The sequence below is a fragment of the Triturus cristatus genome, chromosome 3_2, assembly GCF_964204655.1.
Source record: "Triturus cristatus chromosome 3_2, aTriCri1.1, whole genome shotgun sequence".
Lineage (NCBI taxonomy): Eukaryota > Metazoa > Chordata > Amphibia > Caudata > Salamandridae > Triturus > Triturus cristatus.
Genome location: NC_140584.1, coordinates 408,944,298 through 408,965,330, shown reverse-complemented (window position 1 = coordinate 408,965,330; position 21,033 = coordinate 408,944,298). Strand labels below are relative to the sequence as shown.

General features: G+C 40.0%; 1 protein-coding gene across 1 annotated transcript in view; it reads left to right on the top strand.

Moving 5' to 3' along the window:
* Positions 1 to 17,125, top strand: part of LOC146857451 (protein argonaute-3) — a 1,089,759-nt gene extending 1,072,634 nt beyond the window's left edge. The window contains exon 19 of the mRNA XM_085647972.1: positions 1,890 to 17,125. Coding sequence (XP_085504098.1) covers positions 1,890 to 1,998 — 109 coding nt within the window. The 3' untranslated portion in view covers positions 1,999 to 17,125. The remainder of the gene's footprint in view (positions 1 to 1,889) is intronic.
* The last annotated feature ends 3,908 nt before the right edge of the window (positions 17,126 to 21,033 follow it).

Here is a 21,033-nt window from a genome sequence, read left to right as displayed (position 1 = left end):
AAGGCGACACCGCAAGGAGTCCGTCTGGTGACAGTGCGCTCTATAAGTACCTTGACATTTACATTTACATTTTATCAAGGAGCTATTCAGCTCCTGGGTGATAGTTGGAAACTTAGAATAGGCTTCTAGAGGCTTTAGGCAGACAAAAGGTAACTTAAGTACCTTTTGTAAAATATTTAGTACTCATATGACTGAGCGCTTAAATGCACAGGGTGCGTTTTCAACCCTATGAAAGCTGCTGTCTTGTCTATAAGGCTATGTCGCACTGGGTCCCTTCACTTCATTTCCCTTGAAAGAACAGGTTAGTGAATGAGACTTTTCCAAGATGCTTATTTTTCTAGTGACCTTTCTGCTTTTTAAATATATTTGGGTTTTTAAATTTTAAATTGATGATATTGGCACATATATCCTTTTTTTTGGACTGCTTTATTGTGTAATGTCACAACAGAAGATGTGGCCTTCCAGAAGTAAAGTGTTGTGATCTCTGTAGAAAGACACCTGGAGCCAGGAGGTATTCTTAAGCCATCTTTATTCAGTCCCCAGTTCAGGTTACATCTGTCTCTACTCCAGCCAGCCTAGTGTGGTACCAGCCCCACCAGGAGCAGCCTCCCTAGCTGCTCAGCCCTTTTTCAACTGCCAACACTCATCCACTCAGACACCCAGGCATTCCATGCATCACAGGCACACCAACATTCTATGACCATCTCACGCTCTGGCTGAGCAGCTAGTGGCAGCAGGGCTGGACTAAAATGATAATCAATTAAGTAGGATATAACATAAAGCGTAAATGAAATAAGGAAGAATATATTTTGAAAGAAGTGCTCTAGAATCCCGTACATGGGCTGGACTATTTAGTGCTTATGTTTTCAGTGGAGGTTCCCCTGAAAGAGAACTAGCGTAACAGGTAAGAAAACGTTTCTTTCTTGCTACAGGTACCAACTGAAGTTCAGAAGGAGTCTCACATTCTGAACTTATGTTCGGTCTTTGGTTAGCACCTAAAGGAGTCCCTGACCTTCAGCAACTCATCCTGCAACCCCAGCTTGTTCAGATACCTATTTTAAGACCCTTGGCAATCATCCCATGGTTGGTGCACATTTTCTGAATTATCTGTAAGACTTTATTATCGTACTTACAGTAGCAGTACGCTTGCTCCACAAGCATATTTTTGCCTCCAGCATTCCATACTTTCCCACTCCACGTGCTCTGATGTGTCACCAGATCAGTGAATCGCTTTATAAGTATAATAATAGCTCACCCATGGGGACTTTTGGCTGGTTGGTGGTGAATTTAGAAGCCCCATGAAGAGCTTCTCCATCACCAACAGAGTAGACCCATGCAAGAGCTAAGCTGAAATCCCCCTTGGTCATCATCTTACTGTAGAGGATGGGGCAACTTGCTGCACTGAACTCCCGCTAGCATTCCTGACTTTCAACCAGGACCTCTTCCTTGCCATACACCGCTTCTTGCCATCCCATAGGTAGGTTTCTAATAGGTTGTGCAGCTTCCCTAGGACCCGCACGGGCGGCTGGAGAGAAGCATCACTTTACACAAAGGCTGTGTCTCGAGGGCAGCTGCTATAAAGTGCCCATACAACACAGTGCTAGAAGGGCATGGAAATATAAAATAATTTTTTTTTAAACGCCAGCAAATACTGTTTGTCCAATGGCCGTGATCACCCAGGTACATAGAGAAGCAGCCGGTGTGTATGCAAAGGTGAAAAACAGGCGACAAAGGGAAATGATTCAAGCATGTAAATTTATTAAAGATCTAAAGCTGGATAATGTACTATTCATGTTAAATTGTGTCAAATTATAGTTATTGATTACATTGCCTCTATTTTGCCATAAATCAATGTTTGCCTGCCTTATGCGCCTTCGTTTCCCTTTCAGTGCCGAAGGAAGTCACGTTTCAGGACAAAGCAACGGTCGGGACCCCCAGGCCCTTGCAAAGGCTGTACAAATTCACCAGGATACCTTACGCACAATGTACTTTGCATGACAGCAAATGACAGAGCAAAGAAATTAGACCATGAAAGCATACTCTCGGAAAGGAAGAACTGTATGAAAAAAGACTTCAGCCACATAAAGTGTGTGTTTTTGGTAGTGTCAGATGATGGAGCCTTGCAAGCATGCAGTACTGGCCACTGTGCTGGGAGGAAAGGGGCTTTTCCTTCAGCTGACCTGAGTGGAATGTTTACTTCACTGAGGAACAGAGCACTATTATGCAATATAAAACCAGCCAACTGCGTTTTGTGCGGTCTATTGATGACCGTGGTCATATTTTTTTTGCTTTTTGTTTTCCTTGTAGTCTAACCCTTTATGCCTTTACCTCAATTTGCTTGGGCAGCGCAACACTCTTTCCAACAATGACTACGTAAAATAATCACAAACGAAAGATGAACTATATGATGCAAATCTACAGGCACAATCTAAAGGATTGTGGCGTAAGTGTGCAAAGAAATAAAGTGAGGGTGCCTTTTTTATTTAGCTACTTTGCACAGTGGCAGGAGCCTACTCTCCTGTTCCCTGTAGTAATGGTGACATTTAACGAGAAGTACGTGTGGCATTTTTGACTGTAGAGTATTGCCTAGCTGTATCCGCCTCCCCATGTGTTTGTGCCTGTCTGCTCATTTTTATTATGTTTTTGCTCACTTCCTTTAGCCTGTCAAACTGAAAGAAGTGTAGCCAGCTGCTGCCTTGATATCTTCATATTCCCGAGTCCCTAACTCAATTAGTTGCCTCGCCAGAGTTGGTCATTTGTAGCTGACAAACTGCTGCATTCAGACTGCCCTCTGCTCACCTCTGTGTTTACCAAGCTGCTGCTCAACCTATCAGAGTTTTTTGTAATGCGTTTCCAGCCCGCACAAATACTGGGCACTTGGCCAGCTCTGATAGTATTTTGTACTGACGTCTGAAAAACACTGGGGTGACCCAAAAATATTTGCCAGCGACCAATGTTTCTAAACACACTCGAGTTGCGGTCTCCTGTATAATACAAAAAAACCTATGTGTTGAAACATCTGTTTTTGTATAGTTGTCTGTTTGGCACTTACACCGTAATGTGATACCCTATCTATGTTGTGTGTTTTTGACGTTCAGTTTCCCTTTTTTATATTTATTAGATTAATAATAATGCTTTAATTTAAATATTGCAAGACACATTATCGGAAACATTATTTTTTTTAAAGAAATATCAGTGTTTCTTTATCTTTTTTAACTGACATTGGCTATCTGTTAGTGCAATAAGACGTTTTTACAGTGAAATTGTGTCCGTTTAGCTGTGCTGAAGAAGTTGTTGTACCACTAGTTTGTGGGAGAAAGGACACCTCCGTAACTTTTAAATGATAATGTAAAAAAAATGTAAAGGAAAAAAACTAAAGCCTTAATGTAGAAGGAATGTTTTTCAGGCAAATGGTTTGTTTGAAATTATGTAATAATGTAACAGACTTTTTGAAATCAAAACCGCACCCACTATCATGTGATTTTGATCTGTCACCCTCCCATTAACCTGAATATATTCGGAGATCCATTGGAGATTTTGAGATCCATTTTCCCAAGTCTTTAACAATTGGGGTCAAGCTGATTTCAGGGTATCCACAATCCTTAATTTTGAGATCAATTTTCACAAGTTTCTAACGATTAAGGTCAGGCCGATTTCAGGATACCCACTTTTAATTAGTCGTTACTCAGCAATCTCATGCATTTGCTGCTTTCTGGAACAAGAGTTCAACACTCTAAGCAGGATAATTTTAGGTCTGAAGAAATGTGCATTTATGATGAAGTCCTTATGTTTTTTTGAAAATTCACGCACATGGACTTTCTCTCAGCGCTTAGAGACCTGCCGGTATTTAGCGCTCTATAAATCTCAATTAACATAACATAACATGCTCTCCTGGAAGAGTCGTTTTGCTACAGTGAACACACTGTGTTCAAATACAAAAGTATGAATTTGCTTAAGTATATTCTCAAGAACATTGAGCACACACATTGCTGCCTCCACTTTCTTGTCCACCTCCTGCAAGCACGAAAATACACACCTTTTACAACCTAAAATGTGTTCAAGTAGTTTTGTGATATTACTACCACAGCAGCGAAGTGGTTTGTAAATTTCACCAGAATTCTGAGATGTTTTCATTAGACCATAATATGTAGCTTATCTGTTACGCATTTCATGTTACATATTTCTGTTTAGGTAGCTTTTGACTGCAACTTCATAATTTAGGAGAATGGCATTGTAGCCCATAATTGATAGACATGATGTACGTTTGTATGAATAACAGTATTTGAAACCAGTGGAGGTTTGTGAAATATCAAAACATAAACATACATTGAACACACAAGAACAGTCTGATGCAAAAATATTTTGCAGACTTTAACTGGAGGATTTCTTAGAGTACTGAATCCAATTATAGCACTAAGTTACCAGGAATCATATACTGTGTTGGATGTTAAGAAAATTCTATGCTAGTACTTAAATGTAAAACAAACTACTCATTGACTATCATCGCATTCATACTGTTTTAGCAAACAACTAAGCAGTTTATTACAAAGTGGAGTCTATTATGCATTACTCCATTTTCTGAAAGCTAATGACCCTCATCCATGTTAGCCTAGTAACAGTTTTCTTTATTCAGACTCCAGAGCTGACACCCATGTGGGTCGGTTTGCAATGTGCAACCCCTTATTTTCCATTTATCCTTTCAACCTTCTACCATTCCCAATTCCGCTATTTTCCATATTACCTTCTTCAGGTGGTGCTTGTCTGCCAGTGAAGATCTCATGATAGAGAAGGACATTACTATTAATTGTAGTTTTCCATCATGTGATTTTTCATCAAAGTCATGAACAGCCCATCTACCTTCACTGATGGCTCCATTTGGATGGAACATGCAGGACTTACTGCTCAGTGAACTAGAGCATCTACTGCAGGGATCTGAATTTGATCCATTGGTTACAAGTTTGATTTCCAACATGCCTACTTCGCCTTTCATTCTCCTAAGGTCAATAAAATGAGTGCCATTGAGTCTGGATGAAAATAATTATTTCATTCAACCCAAAGAATCCCACAGATGAACACCGCCTTTATGAATACACATTATCTTATAGTAGCAGCTTATGAGTGAAGATTCTACTGCTCTGTCAAAACGACTTTAAATTTAGGCAACCAGTGCTATGCATTGTCGAGTGGGAAAACTACTGGATGTGTTCTTTTTCACTGTCCCTCTTCAAGTCTTTTAGCCTGTTTCCAAGCTGTTAACATTCTCTTGCATTTATGTAATATCTGTTTTGAAAGGGAACAATAAGCGAAAAATAAGAGCTTTAACTCTAGTATTGCAAATAATGCTGTCTGGCTTAATAGTGAAAGAAAAAATAGTATTTCTTTAGTTTATGTTGAGTGCAGCTAGTCACATATGTGAACTTATATAAATATTTGTAGGAGAGAAATTCATCTTTTAAAAATGCTCCTGGGTTCACACTTGAATGTAAATGTTACATGTCTGGAAGATTCACATCCTGGAGGACTAGGATTACAAATACATTTTCCTTACTTGTAATCCTATTTTTCCATTTCGCAATACAGGAATATAATAAGAAATTGGTTTGAATGGACCATATTCACTCTTCCCATCAAAATGAGCTGCCTAACTGATACTATTGTAGATTCTGCAAAAGCGAAGCATTAAAATTCAGAAATCTCAATTTTCACGATTAAATTGTGTTCTGGGATCCTGCACGTAGGCAGAGACTTTTCCAATATCAATGAATTCAGTGAAGAAGCCAATGATCTAGAACTATGATTCCACGTTATTGTTCTTCATACAAACAACTGCTGTCCACAATTGTTGGACTAGACCTGTAAGGCAACCTGCCATAATGTTCCTCTGGCCTAACGGTGACATTTGACATTCTACAGATCACTAGAAGTTCAGTAAAGGGGGACACTGGCCCATCCCGAATCTTCATCGTTGTTTACTTAGAGTGCCTAATTTCTCAAAAACAGCATACTTAGGTAATCATTATGAGTAGCCACTTAATTCTGATGTGGCCAATGATGGCAGTTACCGGCGTAATTATGAGACAGCAGGAAAACAGCTGAACTGTTTATTTCTCCAGTGTTGGATCTTTCATATATATTCATATATTCACTTAAATCATTCCCCAGTGTCAGGCTGGGAATCCCTAGTAACTTAAAATAACATAAAACGGTGTTAAAAATGCTATAGGCCTCAACAACAGTGTTTTAGTAGCACATTCACTTAATTAGAAACAATCCAAACTTTGGCCAATGAGATGGAAGTTGTAAGCTCCCCTACGTCCCCTGGAGGCCACCCTAGCCCAGATTGCTATTGCACGAGAAGAGCTCTACTCTAACCTTTCACTGATCTTATCATGATACTTTTCTGGTCTGTCTTGAAGCCTAGCCAGGCCCATCTTCAGCTTTCAGTGTACTGTAAGTTGTTTTTAGGGTTATTTTCTGGACCAGCGAGACCTTTCCTCTGATGTCAACTGTTGTCATAACTGACAGAGCGAAAAATCCCTTTTCAAATCCTACTCTTCCCGCGGTCAGAAAAAGATCTACACTGATGACCCACATGAGCAATATTTTTATTATATTTACCCAAAGCACAAGGCTTTACACTGCGATATTTGTAAAACCTTACCTTCATGGGCCCTAAAGGATAGGGAGAGGAGTTTTGTCCTCTGTGTACTAGAAAGAGGAACTACCACCCTTCTAAGGGTGATGTCCCATCATCAGGGGATAATTCCGTAAAAAGCGCTCAACCAAGCACTTCCATGAAAGCGGTGCAAAAGTTAAAACGTGGAGTTTCTAGAGCTGGACTTACATCCTAAAGCGCCTGCACCCATTGCTTCACAGAAAAAAGACTATAGTTTGTTTGGATAAACGCTCCAGACAGGATGAATTCCAGCCTACGCCATAATACCTTAATGTCCTGACTTAAATCCAGTCCCAGCCAGTGACTTCCTGTCATCATCATCCGCAACAAAGAAAAAACCACCATCATCAATGACACTCCCATTGTCACCTATGTGGCAAGCATCGTCGATGTCTATGAAAAGATCACTGTTGATGAGCAGACCTTTGTCTACAACGATGGTGCCTTTGATGACAAGATCATAGTCTACAACGTCACTGAGAATGTGTCTAATTCCGCCATCAGCGATGAACCTTTTTTTTTTATTATTTATTAAAGTTTTCAAAAATGTAACAGCACAAAATCAGCATCTTATGCATAAATTGATACAGTACAGTCAGGTGAATCAACATAGCTTATACAGACAATTCATACAGTTGACAATGAAATTACAAAAGGCAGTCGAATCCATATACGGCAACACGACGTGTATAACAACGTCCAATTTATGAGTTATCATTACATTGCAACAAGTAGGCGGTCAGCGGGCCCCAGATGTCACGCGGCTTAGAGCTGTTAGGTAATTCTTCCGTGTAGCATATAAGTTGATCTCTACAGTACATCATGTCATGCAGCCAACACTTTTTAGTCGGTGCAGGTCTGCCCCCCCCCCGATTAATTTATAGCCTACACTTTGCAAGCAATAATGCAATCGCCACCAGCCGTTGATGTGTAGCCTTGAGGTGCACGACTTTTCCCAGTAGGCATATTGACATTATACACTCTATCTGCTCCCCCACCATACCAGTAAGGGCCTGAGTAACTTGCCCCCAAAATTCATATACCCTTGGACACGCCCATGCTAGATGTTGAAAGTCTGCCTCTGGCGTACCACAACGGGCACAGCTGTCGGAGTCCCGTAAACCATATTTATGTAGTTGAGCTGGCGTATAGTACAGCAATGAACCTTCTTTCATTATCAACAACATCAACATCATCTATGTCGCTGTTGGTGTTGGTCTTTCCTACACCAGACACTTTGCCACTTTAAAGGTAACAGCAAGTCTTCCCACGCAAATTTTTTCTGAATTGCACTTCATCGACTAGGACACCTCTGTGACTGCCTAAAGCCCTATTAATTTGGATGTGTGTTACATCACGGAGTTTGAGAGAGACCTTAACCAGGAGTATGACTTTCAGCCACAGACTTTCGTAACTGATAACCCTCCTCAATCTTGTGCAGCTCTTTGTTGCTATACAGAATGTTTGATCATGAAGGTGCCTATTGCATTTTTGCCTATCTTACAGCAAATTATGGACTCCTTTTTGAAGACTGCTCCCTTCAGCAGCCAGCCGAGCAAATTGTGTCACCTCCACTTCACCACCACCTTCGTTCTCAATGCCTCCTCCACCACCTCCACTTCTTTCACCTTCAACAGACCAGCCTCCAAGGGCTCTCACTGCACCACCGATTCCACCAACTCCTAAGGATATGGGATATGAGGACTGATCGGATTCAGTGTATTCTGATTTGGAAGAAGAGGGTGAACTACCAGACAGAGGTAATGAGGAGTATAATGTTTAGATCATACCAACCAAACTCACTTGAGGACAATGTAGCCCGTTTCCATTGGCTGATGGAAAGAGCGGCAAAAAATGCAATCTTCCAGTGACCTTGGTGGAGCAGCAATGCTTCCTTTATGACTTAATGGAGCAACCACTAGAGCTATTAGGTCCATACCTGTACTGGACATTTTTAGTCAGAAAGCCTCAAAATGCCAGCCACAGTTTTCAGGAGAGGTGCCCGGTTTATAAAAGAAGTACAGGGACCCAGACTTTGCCCCTTCCCGCCCTACTGGCCACCCCAAACCAGACTCTGTTATAATGTCTGTGTGCCAGTGACAATTAAAGAACCCATTCACGACATCTTGGCGGTAAAAGTAATCAAGGCCTGGCAATGCTTTTGTCAGTTTAGAGGCATTATGATCGCCAGATGCAGCCTAACAACTCGCCACTAATCAATGTCATACAGAGGCTAAGAGGGAGACTGCTTAAGCCATCATCAAAGATTGTGCAACAATGTCAGCATTAATCATTCACGCTGCAGTGGACATTTCAAATGCAGGCTTTCGCCAGCTGGCTGGAACAGCTGTAATAATAGGACAAGGATAGCTGAGATTTACAGCTTTCCATCCCGAAGTCGAAGCAAAAGTTACTGAATATGCAGTTTGAAGGAATAACCCTATTTGGAAAGCATGTTGCAGATGTCTTGCAGAATATTAAAACAGATACAGCAAAATCACTTGGTGCCCTCCAGTATCATCGTCCTGGCTTAACAACTTTTTGTGGCTTATGAAGATACCATGCCTATAAAGGAGACTTCAATCAGTATGGAAATTAAGGCCAGCTTTATTATCCCTCAAGGCGGCCTGGATAGAGACTAAAGGCAAGGATATGGCAGATTTTCTGAGCAGAAGAGTGGCACCTCGCAAGCGTGCTCCCAAAACAACCAAACATAAGCTTCACTCCTTGCAGCTGCTCCCTTAGCAACCTCATCTCAATGGAAAGTGGGTAGAGTATTTCTTTGTTTTTGCGCCCGCATTGGAGTCCATAACTTTGGGCTGCAAATTGTACACTGGTTATATATTAGAGTTTCTACAGAAACTACTTTGCTAGCCACCCTGAAAGGTACATCATCTTCACCGGAGGGAGTTTCAACAGGAACTTCTCCTACTTTTGAAATGCGTGATAGAGACGGTCCTGAAATCCCATAGAAATCAGGCATTTTATTCCAGTCTTTCTGATGAAGAAGACAGAACAATATATATTTTGCATTTCCGTTCAACAACACAAATGTTTACTAAGTGCCTAGCACCAGTTGCTGTGTTCCTCCCATCACTGGATTTTCATGTGTTCCCATCCTTGAATGACTGGCTTGTCAATAAAGAGGCAAAGGTTTCCATGGTCACCTGCATCTCTCTGTTTCTCTGGCTAGTACTGACACTAAGCGGGAGGTTCTCAATGGAACCACAGAGAAAGCTTCAGTTTTTGGGATTGATACTGGATATAAGGTTGGGAAAAGTTTTTTCTTTCAGTGTACAAACTGATGAAGCTTCTTTCTCAAGCAGTCAGTCACAGTCAGACAGTATAAATCTGTACGGGGCCTGATGTCATCCTGCATAGGTTTTATACCATTTTGCAGGCTCTCAATGAGACCCATTAAGCAAGAATTGGACAACCAACCTGACAGCATCATACCTGACAACCTAGAGTTTGGTCCTTTGAATCTCAAAGCCGAATGCAGAAACATCCTGGCACAAGCCCAGGCACCAGAAACCACAAAACTATATAATGCCAAGTGGAAACGTTTCTTTGTCTAGTGCAAGCCAAAGGATTCCATCCAATGACTATAACATCCCATCAAGTACTACCATATTTGCTTAGCATAACTCAGAGTAGTCTAATTTACTCTTCAGTACACGTCCATCTGACGGCAATCTCATGTTTTCGAAGAACGAGAGAGAATACGACCACTCTTTTTTCATGGTGAATTATGAAGCAATTTACGAAGGGATTTTTCATAGCATTTCCTTCTGTATGGCGCCCACCAGTTCTCTGTGTGCTTAATACTATCCTGAGCCACCTCTTCCTGCCTCTTTTTTTATGCCAATTCACTGAGCGCATCTAAAATTAATTTTCTGGAAATCAGCACTTCCAGAGTGGGAGAGGTTCTACCACTTATTGTGAAAGAACCCTATCTCCCCCTTACAAAGGACAGTCCTCCTGTGGACCAATCCTAATTTCGTACCTCATGTCGCTACTGACTTCCAACTGACGGAACCTGTCAGTCTGTGCTTCTTCTTCCCAAATCCCACAACATTTGCAGAAAAGTCATGGCACTTGCTTGATGTGCACAGGTACATCATGTTTTACATGGGCAAGACGAAAGACATTTGCACTTTAGATCAACTATTTGTGTCCTTCGGTCATCCAAGGATAAGCCAACCCCTGTCCAAACAGAGAATAACACATTGGCTGTTATCCTGCATCGCCTTTTCCCACAACCAGGTAAAGGTCCACTCCAGGAAAGAGTGAGGGCTTATTCCACCAGGAGCATGGTAACAACTGCAGCACTCTACACTAGTGTGCCTTTCTAAGAAATCTGCTGTGTGGCTACCTAGAGGAGCAGGCACACATTCAGAAAGCACTACTGCATGGATGTCAGTGTAGCCGTCGATTCAACAATGGGACAGGCAGTCCTCCGCAATGTGTTTCAGTAAAGGTGAGCCTGCTTCCTGCTTTGTTATACTTGATATGTACTGCTCTCTATTCTGATTCAAGCATTTGAATATATGGAAAATCCAATGCTAGAGAAGACATTAGTAAGCTTACCTGTAACTCCAGTTCTCCAGCATCTTTATATATTAACTTGACGCTCCCCCCTACCCGATCAGAGGCTTATTCATTATATTTACTACTTGCACTTTGTGGTATGAAATCTGGGCTATACCCACCTCTGGGGGAAGTAGGCGAGTTCAGCACTTCCATCTCATTGGCCACAGTTCAGATTGTTTCAAATGAGGTGGAGGTGCTGCTAAACAAAATGTTGTTGAGGCCTCAGGCCATTTTAATACTCTTTACTACTACTTAAAATTACTGGGGATTCCAAGGCATGAGAATTAGAGTAACAGGTAAGTAATTTTTCACTTGGACATTTGGGGTTCTAAAAGCAGCCACATTCTCTAGTTTAATATCAAGGCCAAAATAAGGAAATTCCTGGGAATCAGACTAAACATAATTGGTTCCCCTAGTAATTGCCCATTTCTTAGTGGACCCTTTGAGTCCCAACACATTATGGACTTTATCTTACTGCCCACAATGTTGTTGATACCCCTGGTAGTGATAAATGTGAGGATAGAGAAATACCAGATCATTTTCCAGACTACTTTTATTAGGGCTCAGTGCACTTTGCTTTAATGTGATAACAAAGAAAGAACACATTTAGATTTTCCAGTACCTGTCAAAGGGTTAAGAAATATCTCCCATCTTTAAACAGTGTGGTTTGATGTAAGCAATAGAAAGAAAAAATACACAATAGTTTACTGTTTTTCTCTTTCAGCACTTAAACCAACCACACTGACATATACAAGCACTGTAATAGTTGATGCTACAGCTACCCAAATCAATTGTACTATGTTATCAACTTCGAAAGTGCATGAAGTTTCAGTGCATGCCTGAAACTTCTGATCTGTTCGAACTGCTTTACTTCCTTCTAAAAATCATGCGTTATTTCTATGTTTTTTAATTTAAGATAATCCAAATATGTATTATTATTTCCTGGCTAAGGTGTTTCCCTTTTGTCAGAGTAAATTCTGGCTCAGTGAATGCTCTGTGTTTACCTAACTGAAAAATAAATAAAACACTACAAGTCAATTGGAGGAACCAGTTTACCGTTATGGGATCTTTACTAATATTCAAGAATACTGAATATCTTCCCCTTTGTGGTGAGCACAGAACACGTTTCAAGATAAACCTTTTCTTTTTCTTTTTGATAGATATTATTTCTATTTAAAGAAAGACTTTCTTTCTCTTTTAGTTTAAGGAATTCTTTGAAACCTTTACAGTAACATCAAGGTAGTTGTCTCTGATCCTTCCGGATGCTTCCTTTTTAGAAAGAAATTGGCACATAGGCAGTAGAACTTTGCATAGAGAAATGCTATGCCTTGTTGTTTTTGAGCCCAGATGCTGACCATCTAATACCATTGTTCTGTGGCATTCTTTACAGCTGATTTATGCCCATCTTTCTACATTCTTGGCTAGCTTGCAGGTCAGTTTTCAGTTTTTGCTTGGACATTACAAGGCATGAGAAGAGGTAGTTTTAACTTCATTTTCTGGAGGATACAATGCTTCTGCTGTTTGTGAAGTGCCTTTCATGTAGCAAGGACAAAAAAAAGGATCAATGTGCCATGTGCAACTTGTTCAGTTGCAAGTGGTGTTAAGAATAGTAGTGTATACTTAACCTGTATATACTCATTTTGGCAAAAAAAGTTGTAGTCTATATTCTGGAGGCTATAGTTTTGTAGGTCAATATTTTTTACTTTGACATTCTAACATACAACTCCTCACAAGGGACACGCCCTACTACATCAAACCAATGACTTTCCCACTACACCTTTACTGTTGGTTGCCCCCTCCGGTAAAGGGATATGTTACTTTGACAAGTTGCAAAAAACAGGATGCCTGTGCTCTGAGGTTCACGGTTCGCTTTTAAAATACCCACTACATCTAAGTCATACCACCACCACCGGCTGACACAGGAAGTCAATTTTTTGCAGCAGAAACAGGTGCTGATGTGAGTAACCAGGCCTCACAAGAACAAAGGCATTTAATGTAAAAGCTTACTGGTGCACAAAAAGGACCTAAAGAGAAAATAGCCTGCCCTTGGATGTAAAGCAGTGAACAAGTGATTGTTAAAAGAAAGGTTTAGGATGCTGGCACTTCCTCAGATTTTCCCACAGCTCTCTTAGAGAGACTGTATGCATGCCTTAAACCTGAAAGACACATTTTCTATGCTGAAAATTGACCCACATCACAATAAATGTTTAAGGTCCACAGTAAAAATCAAGCACTTCCAATTCATTAGCCTACCATTGAACTTGAAATGTGCTCACATAGTCTTCACCAAGTACCCAAACAAAAACAGAGGAATGAGATGGAGGACCCTGTTCAGGGATTGTCAGAGCATTTTGTCATTGGTGAATTTTCAGGTAACTCATTTTCATACAAGTCCACTCATAGAAGTATCAAATGAGCAAGCAGTCTTAAAGTAAAAAGTTATGAATGGGTCATCGTCAGCGATGTTCTACGACAAAGCTTCTTTACTTGTAGAAAACCTTTTCAAAATGTCTCAAAACACAAAATGTCAGAACTCTGTGTTAAGGTAACAGAAAGCTGACTCAATGAGGAGTACACATTTTGTTAAAGAAAGGTATCTAATCTTTTCAGACATTCCACCTCATCTGAAAAGTAATCATCAAACTTAAATAGGCAAGATAAGAATTGTATTTGACTCAGGGGCCTTGCCCTAGGGGGTTCACAGATCTTCAACTGTCAAAGTAACCACATATGAGATTGCTATGCAGGCCTGATGTGATGTCCAGAGCAAAAACAGAATCCTGCACTACAACCTAGTTTCTGAACTTGACAGGCTGGCTCCTGAGCTCCTCTAATACAGATGTACTAACCTGTCTTAAACTGCATGAAAGGAGTAACAAAGCCTTATATTAGATCTTCATGCAGGTTCAGAAGAAGAGATTTTGTATCTGGATGTCTGGAAAACTTACTGACTCCATGACTGTGCCAAGTGCCTCTATGTTGTGCCCCATGGTCTTATATGTGGCAACGTTTGTTTAGCAGTTCTTGTCCTTTGGACAGTCAGTGTCACAAACTGTGCTGAAAAAGGCCTCCCCAAACTTTATACAGTACTGTCCCAAAGAATAAGGTTATTTTAAAGCATCTTAGAAACACCTTTCCCCAATCCAAAACCTGCTTCAGAAATACCTTGGGCCTGGCACATACATTTTTACAAATAAAGCATTGAGTAAATCTGAGTATAATTTTCCTGCCTTTCTTTCAAAAGACTTCATCTATGGTATCAAAATTGTTTCACACACCCTGAATGTTAAAGGGGCTTGTATTATCCAGACAAGACGTGAGTAGAATGTCTCATTCATTATTTGTAAATTAAGGTTCCATCTAGCAGGTATAGTGATATGAAAGGAGTTTGTAATTTCCAGATTGCATCTTGTACCACAACATACGCCAAAAGGAACACATGTTCCTTTCTGTAAGACCTGGAACTGATTCCCCAAGAGGAAAATTAGATATGACAGCTCTTTTAAGAAATTCTGAATTGTTGAGGTTTTTGGAGGACGAGATCATTTAAAAAAATTGAGAGGCCCTGCTGGCTAAACCTTTGACTCAGAAATAGATGTGCACTTGGCTAAGCTTCTTTATGGAATGTGTTCAATTAACTGGTCTGCATATTCTAAGGGTCCAACTTTGTTCCTTGCTCCTGTTTTTGTTTTTCCGCTTGAGTTGATAGGAATAAACTAGCTATTGTCTTGAGTGTTCATAAATATCAGTGACAATCCCACAGCAGAGAAGAAAACTCTTTGTGAAATCCTAGCACTACATCATTGGAATCTTCACTAAGTTCATGAACAACCCTGATCCTTTCCCAGGAAACCATAAGGACTTGTCAGGGTCTGGCACGCGATTGATTCCCATATGCCTTTTTCAAGCTTCTAAAGGAGCTGTTAAATAATTGGTATGCAATGTCCTTTAGGATTTGGCGGCTAAATTGAGGACTGAAAGGCACTAGCCACATTTTCGCTCTGCAAAGCTGTTCTGCCTGTCTACTCGTTTACTTTATCTATTTTAAAATTGAACCATTAAGTTTACAGGTAGCTGCCTCTGATATCAGTGTGAAGGCTTTAATGGCTACCCTTAAAAAAAATCTAAACAATGGGCCTTTAATTGGCTTGTGTGTTACAAACAGAAATGTTCTTTTAAAAATATTCAGAATCCTACACACAAGTAATTCTGTCTTCATGAATTTAGTGAGGAGTAACGGAGAAGTAAGATTATAATTTATTTAGCCTTTTACCACACATTTCCATGGTATTCCTCTTGTTAATGCTAAGGCACATCTGGTAAACTGATTTAGATAAAATGAAGGGCACGAAGGCAGTGATAATGCTTTAGTTAAAATCGTTAAAATGCAAACAGTTTAAAAGAAGGAACCATTACATTTCTGATCATTCTTCAGAAACGATGAAGTGGTTTGGCTATCATGAGGTGGTCATGTTGCACTCCACCCCGAAACCAAGATTTCTTTGTGATGAAGGTCAAAACCTATTTGCACTATTTCCATCAGTAACTTCATGTTTTGATGGGGATATTACTGATAACCCAGCTCCTTAGTGCCCTGCCTACAAACCTTTTATACAAAACTCCAACTGCATCCTTTTTTGTCCTGACTCCAAAACATTTTATTGGGATTTCATGATTCTTCTGCCGACCACCGTTTTTGTTATTGTGTCCTACATTTGAGGCTTTCGGAAGAGGTGTGAAAAATTGTTTTCTGCTGAAAGTCAAAATACGGATTCAGTTTTTCTATTGCTGAACTGCCTTTTAACAAAGAGCTCTCTAGAACTATTCTCATCACTGTCACAGTTCTCTGAACTAATGGGTCTTTGTAGTTGGGTAGAAAACTACTAATAATGCAAAAATGACTGTGTAACATTTACATTTCTAATGTATCACAAAAAAAAGTTATGCTTTTAAGTTCAGGCACAGTAGTTGTCTACCAGTTTCATTTATCGCAATGTTTTGCAAAAATTATTGGTCGTATGTGTTCTTTGTTAAGCAAGCTTTATCCCATTTGCCAGTTGGTAAGTAGAATTCAAACCAAGAATTGCCTTTTCTACATATTGGGCATGCCATCATCTCAAATGAATTACATGGGTGTACTACGATTACTGAATCAGCAATCTTGAAAATGAAAATTTCTCCCTCTACTTGTTGTACTGATGTTGTCCCTCAAGGTTTGACACTTATGCATAACATGGTAGGAAACATCTTTAAAAGGGCCAAAGTATTTTTGTCTGCTGCAGAGGAGGTTGGGCAAGGCATTTATATTGTATATAGGTCTTAGTGTTATTAAACACTACAAATAATTGTTCATATCTGCCTAATATTGCTCCCCTCCTCCCCGCTCCAACTGTAAACACAAATAAATATTTTATTTATATCTTCCCAATTATTTTATTTGGTGTCGTAGCAAAAACTGTTTGCTTGAATTCTTGATAACTTCTATTCTTCCCAAGAAACATCTCCAAGCGTTTATTTTAACAAATGGTTATATTCGCATGCTGCAACTCATAATGCACGTCCAACAGACATTTTGTGTTATAAAACTGTTAACATTGTGCGCGTTAAATGTTCTGCTCCGAGTGCCTGGTGAGGGAATGGAAGGATTATTTACTCTTGTACATCAGCATACTTACAAAAAAAGTACTGTTTCTTTAAGTATTTTAGTGACGTTCCTGGCATTATGCAAACTTGTGGAGCTGCTATATTTATAACGTGAGTTACTGCACTATGAGGCAAGAAGAGAAAGAACAACTAAAAGCAAAGCATTAAGAGTTGTGTTCTCTCCTCGCCACCCTTCCTAAATAAAGAAATAAATAATACCTTCCTGGAATGAAACTATGGAATGATGTTTAAAGGGTGCTGTCACTTAATTTGGGATGAACTATCTTCTTTTTTTCATCTAACTATATATTTTTTGTATTTGTTTTAAAAGAGTATACAAACATATATATATATATATATATATACACGGAGATGTTTGCAGTTTGGGAATAAAGTTCCTTACTATTAGCATAGATATTTTGAGGGTTTTTTTCACGAGTCAATTTCACGAGTGGATTTCTTATGTTTTCTTACCTATTTCACTGTAATTATATTTTCTATTTTGTAAACATCTACTTTTTTATTTAGGGGAGTGATGGAATGTTCATTGTCACAACTGTGTTGTGATGGGTTCCTTTGTGGGGGGGGGGGTGGAAGGCTTATAGTTGGTTTAAAGCAGGTTTGCACTTAGATCCACCATTTAACTGGCAGACTAGCTGACTTAGATATTCACTAAGGGCCAGATGTACAACAGTTTTTTTTTGGTAAATCGGCCAGTTTACGCCCGCAAAATTTGTCTGCCCCATGTACAAACTCTATTTTACAAGTCAGTAACCTATTATCGACTTGCAAAATTGGGTTTGCAACTCGCTATTAGGAAGGGGCGTGCCAACGGCGTCCCTTCCTAATAGCAACTTGCACTTCAATGTACAATTGTTTTGCGACCGCGATTGCGGTCCCAAAACACTCAGTTTACCACCTACTTCAAGTAGGCGGAAAGCCACTCGCAAATGGGAAAGGGGCCCCTGGGGACGCCTTCCCCTCTGTGAATGGATGCAAAAATATTTTTTAAGAGCAGGCAGTGGTCCCACGGACTACTGCCATCTCTTAAAAAATGTAACAGAAATGTTTCATTTTTCTTTTTTAAATGCATCCTGTTTTCCTTTAAGGAAAATGGGCTGCATTTAAAAAAAAAAAAAGCTGCTTTATGTAAAAAGTAGTCACAAACATGGTGGTCTGCTGACCCCAGCAGGCCACCATCCTTGGGTGTGCTAGCCATTCCCAATGGGGTCGCAAATTGCACCTGCCTCATGAATTTTAATGAGGCATGCAATTTGCGACCTCATTAGGATTTGCAAACAGTGTCTTAGACACTGTTGTAAATTACATTTTGCGAGTCGCAAATTGCGAGTGTCGTACATCTGGCCCTTAATGTCTTAGTGAACCCAGACTCTTGGGGGAGGGGGTTGATGTTACTTAACTCCACCACACTTGTTAGTCAAAGGGAGGCAGAGCACTGCTGATTACATGGCAGTTGGTCACACCACTGTGGCAATGACACGATTAGACAGGAAGGGAAGGGACACTTCACAAGCAGAAACCCCCGGATATGACAAGTGCCTTGCCCCATTTAAAAATGCTTTTGTTCTTTTTTCAAACTTTTTCTCAAAGTTCAGTTTTGGGGTTTTTCAGAAACATTGTTCCTGATACACCTAATGACTGACTCTCTCTGTTTTTAGCAATCCATGCAGTCTTGCTACTATATATCTTTGACCACACTTTAAAGAGTATCTCTTCCGCCTGCTGCACTGCTGAAGTATGTCTGAAAGAAAACAAAAACTGAGAACCACTTTGGAGGAAACCAAATCATGGAAAATTAAACTTAAGGAAACACAAATTAACCAAAGATGAATGGAAACATTTTAAAGGAAAGTCAATTTTAAGGAAACACATCTATACTAAAAAGTACATTAAAACTGAAAAAAGGAATAACTAAACAATATTATTTTATTGCACCTAAAAGTTAGAGAGCGTAGTAAATATGCAACTGAATGTATGTTAAAAATCTGAATACTATTTTTTTAAATTTAAATCTCATCTGAGATCAACAATATATACAGTTTTAACAGATTATTTAAAACCATTTTAAAACCATAAAACAACAGTCTCCATATAAATATCTGTTAATACATTGATTTAAATGATTTAAAAGGCTTGCAAATTACAGCACACCAGTTCATACAGAGGTGATTTTGCTAAGGCAATCTGATCTTTAGTTTTAAATATTCTGTATTGAAAACAGGTTATTAAAACCTCTTCCGTGCTTCTAATATTGTCTTGTAGGGACAGACGAACAATACATGCTTAATATCTTGAGTCCCACCTTTACCAAGATCACATATTCCCGACTTATCTCTTCTATCCGACCAGTACTTTGTAAAGTTATTTAGCGGTAAGATACCCAGTCATAACATGATTATAAAGCTCCCAGGACTATGGTCCAATGAAAACTTCAACTATCTTTGGTTCATCTTAAAAGAGACGCAATCAGAATAGGCTTTGTAAATTTCCAACTGGGAATAATGTGGATGTCCCGTGAATAGCGTAATCTAGCCATCACATTTTTCAAGAGCAATTTTAATTGTGCTGGAGTCCACAATTGCAAATGGCTAATGAAAGTTCACTAGTGTGTGGCATGACCAGGAAGATGGGCGACTAGCACCTCTCTGGGCAGGCTCCTCCGACTCGTTTTTAAATCCGTCCTTAATCCTCAGCCCATCCTGACATCTGTGGTAAATATTTAAATTACCTGTACTATTTTTTATGCGGTAAAGTCTAGTAAGAATAACTCAGTCAAAATAAGAGGCAGAATCCGTGGTATTAGAGGTTCTAAAAAGGACTTTATTCCTTACAAAGGAATTATAGTTCGAACCAGGCAATCTTATTCCATCACCACGAAGGTTCAGGAAGGGATAGGCAATACATTATTGGCAAGTAACAATATATATATAAAAAGCATTGCATTAAGACAGATGCAGGAGGCGTAACAGCTGATAATACAGATAAGAATACACATACGTAATGAAAATAGGCGTAAATACAGGCGTATACTAGAAACGTCATTTAAAATGATGTCACAAGTGGGTGGATCCATAAGAGAATCCTGCAGTGTCAGCAGAAATATTTGGCAGAGATGCGCGCGCAGCCGCATGACGTGTGATTGACGTACAACTAGAGGGTGAAGGGAACTTGACATTTGGCCCTACATGTGGAGACAGAAGTCTGGGGTGTCAGGACAACCTAGTCCTAAATCATATCTGATATCTTGTGTTTAAGGAACTATATTATCTGGAAGGAAAGGTCTTCTCGGACAGATCCTATTCTATACTGACTGTTAGTGCGTGTACAAGCGTCTATGTGTCTACATGCGATGCGAGGGGGCAGGAATCTTCCATAGTAACAGGGGCTATGAATTACTTGCAAAAAGACAGCGAGACCGGGCCCTTTGCTCGGTAGCTGGAAGGATGTTTACCTAAACTACTAGACAGGAATGCATTGGATGAGGAGCGGAGCAGATAACTTGAAGGCTGAATACAGTTTTTGGCAGGCAACAGGCCGCGTCAGGCACCGTTAGCCGCGCAGGGAATAAGACAAAGTTCATGGACACGGATGCAGGTCCAAGCTGGAGCATTTCAGAGGCAGAAGCAGAAAAAGGCTTGATGGCAGAATTCAGGGCCTACTCGCCTGAACTACAAAACTAGAAAAGTGAACCACATAAAGTCGGTGGCCTTTCATACTTAGGAATGGAATATTCGACCCATTCATGGCGGATCTGAAAGAGGGCATGTTGACGTTGGACGCACATGTATTTGCGTCTTTATAGCTGGAACTGGAGGGAACATACATGTACTTATAGCATGTACATGGAGCCGTTGGGGTCTAAGATAGGGGACACAATTGACCATAAAAATTCATATTTCCACATTCCCTCCTTGTCCCCTACGGACCCTCATGAAATATCCATCTTCATCAATCCATCAATCTGTTCATATAGCATCATTTGTTCTTCTTTCTTCTTCCGGGATCTCGAATGAAAATTTGAAGGTGGGATACACGATGTGGCACATAGACCACAAATCGCTGGCCCACATTGTAGACACAAGCAGCAACTGAATAGTATG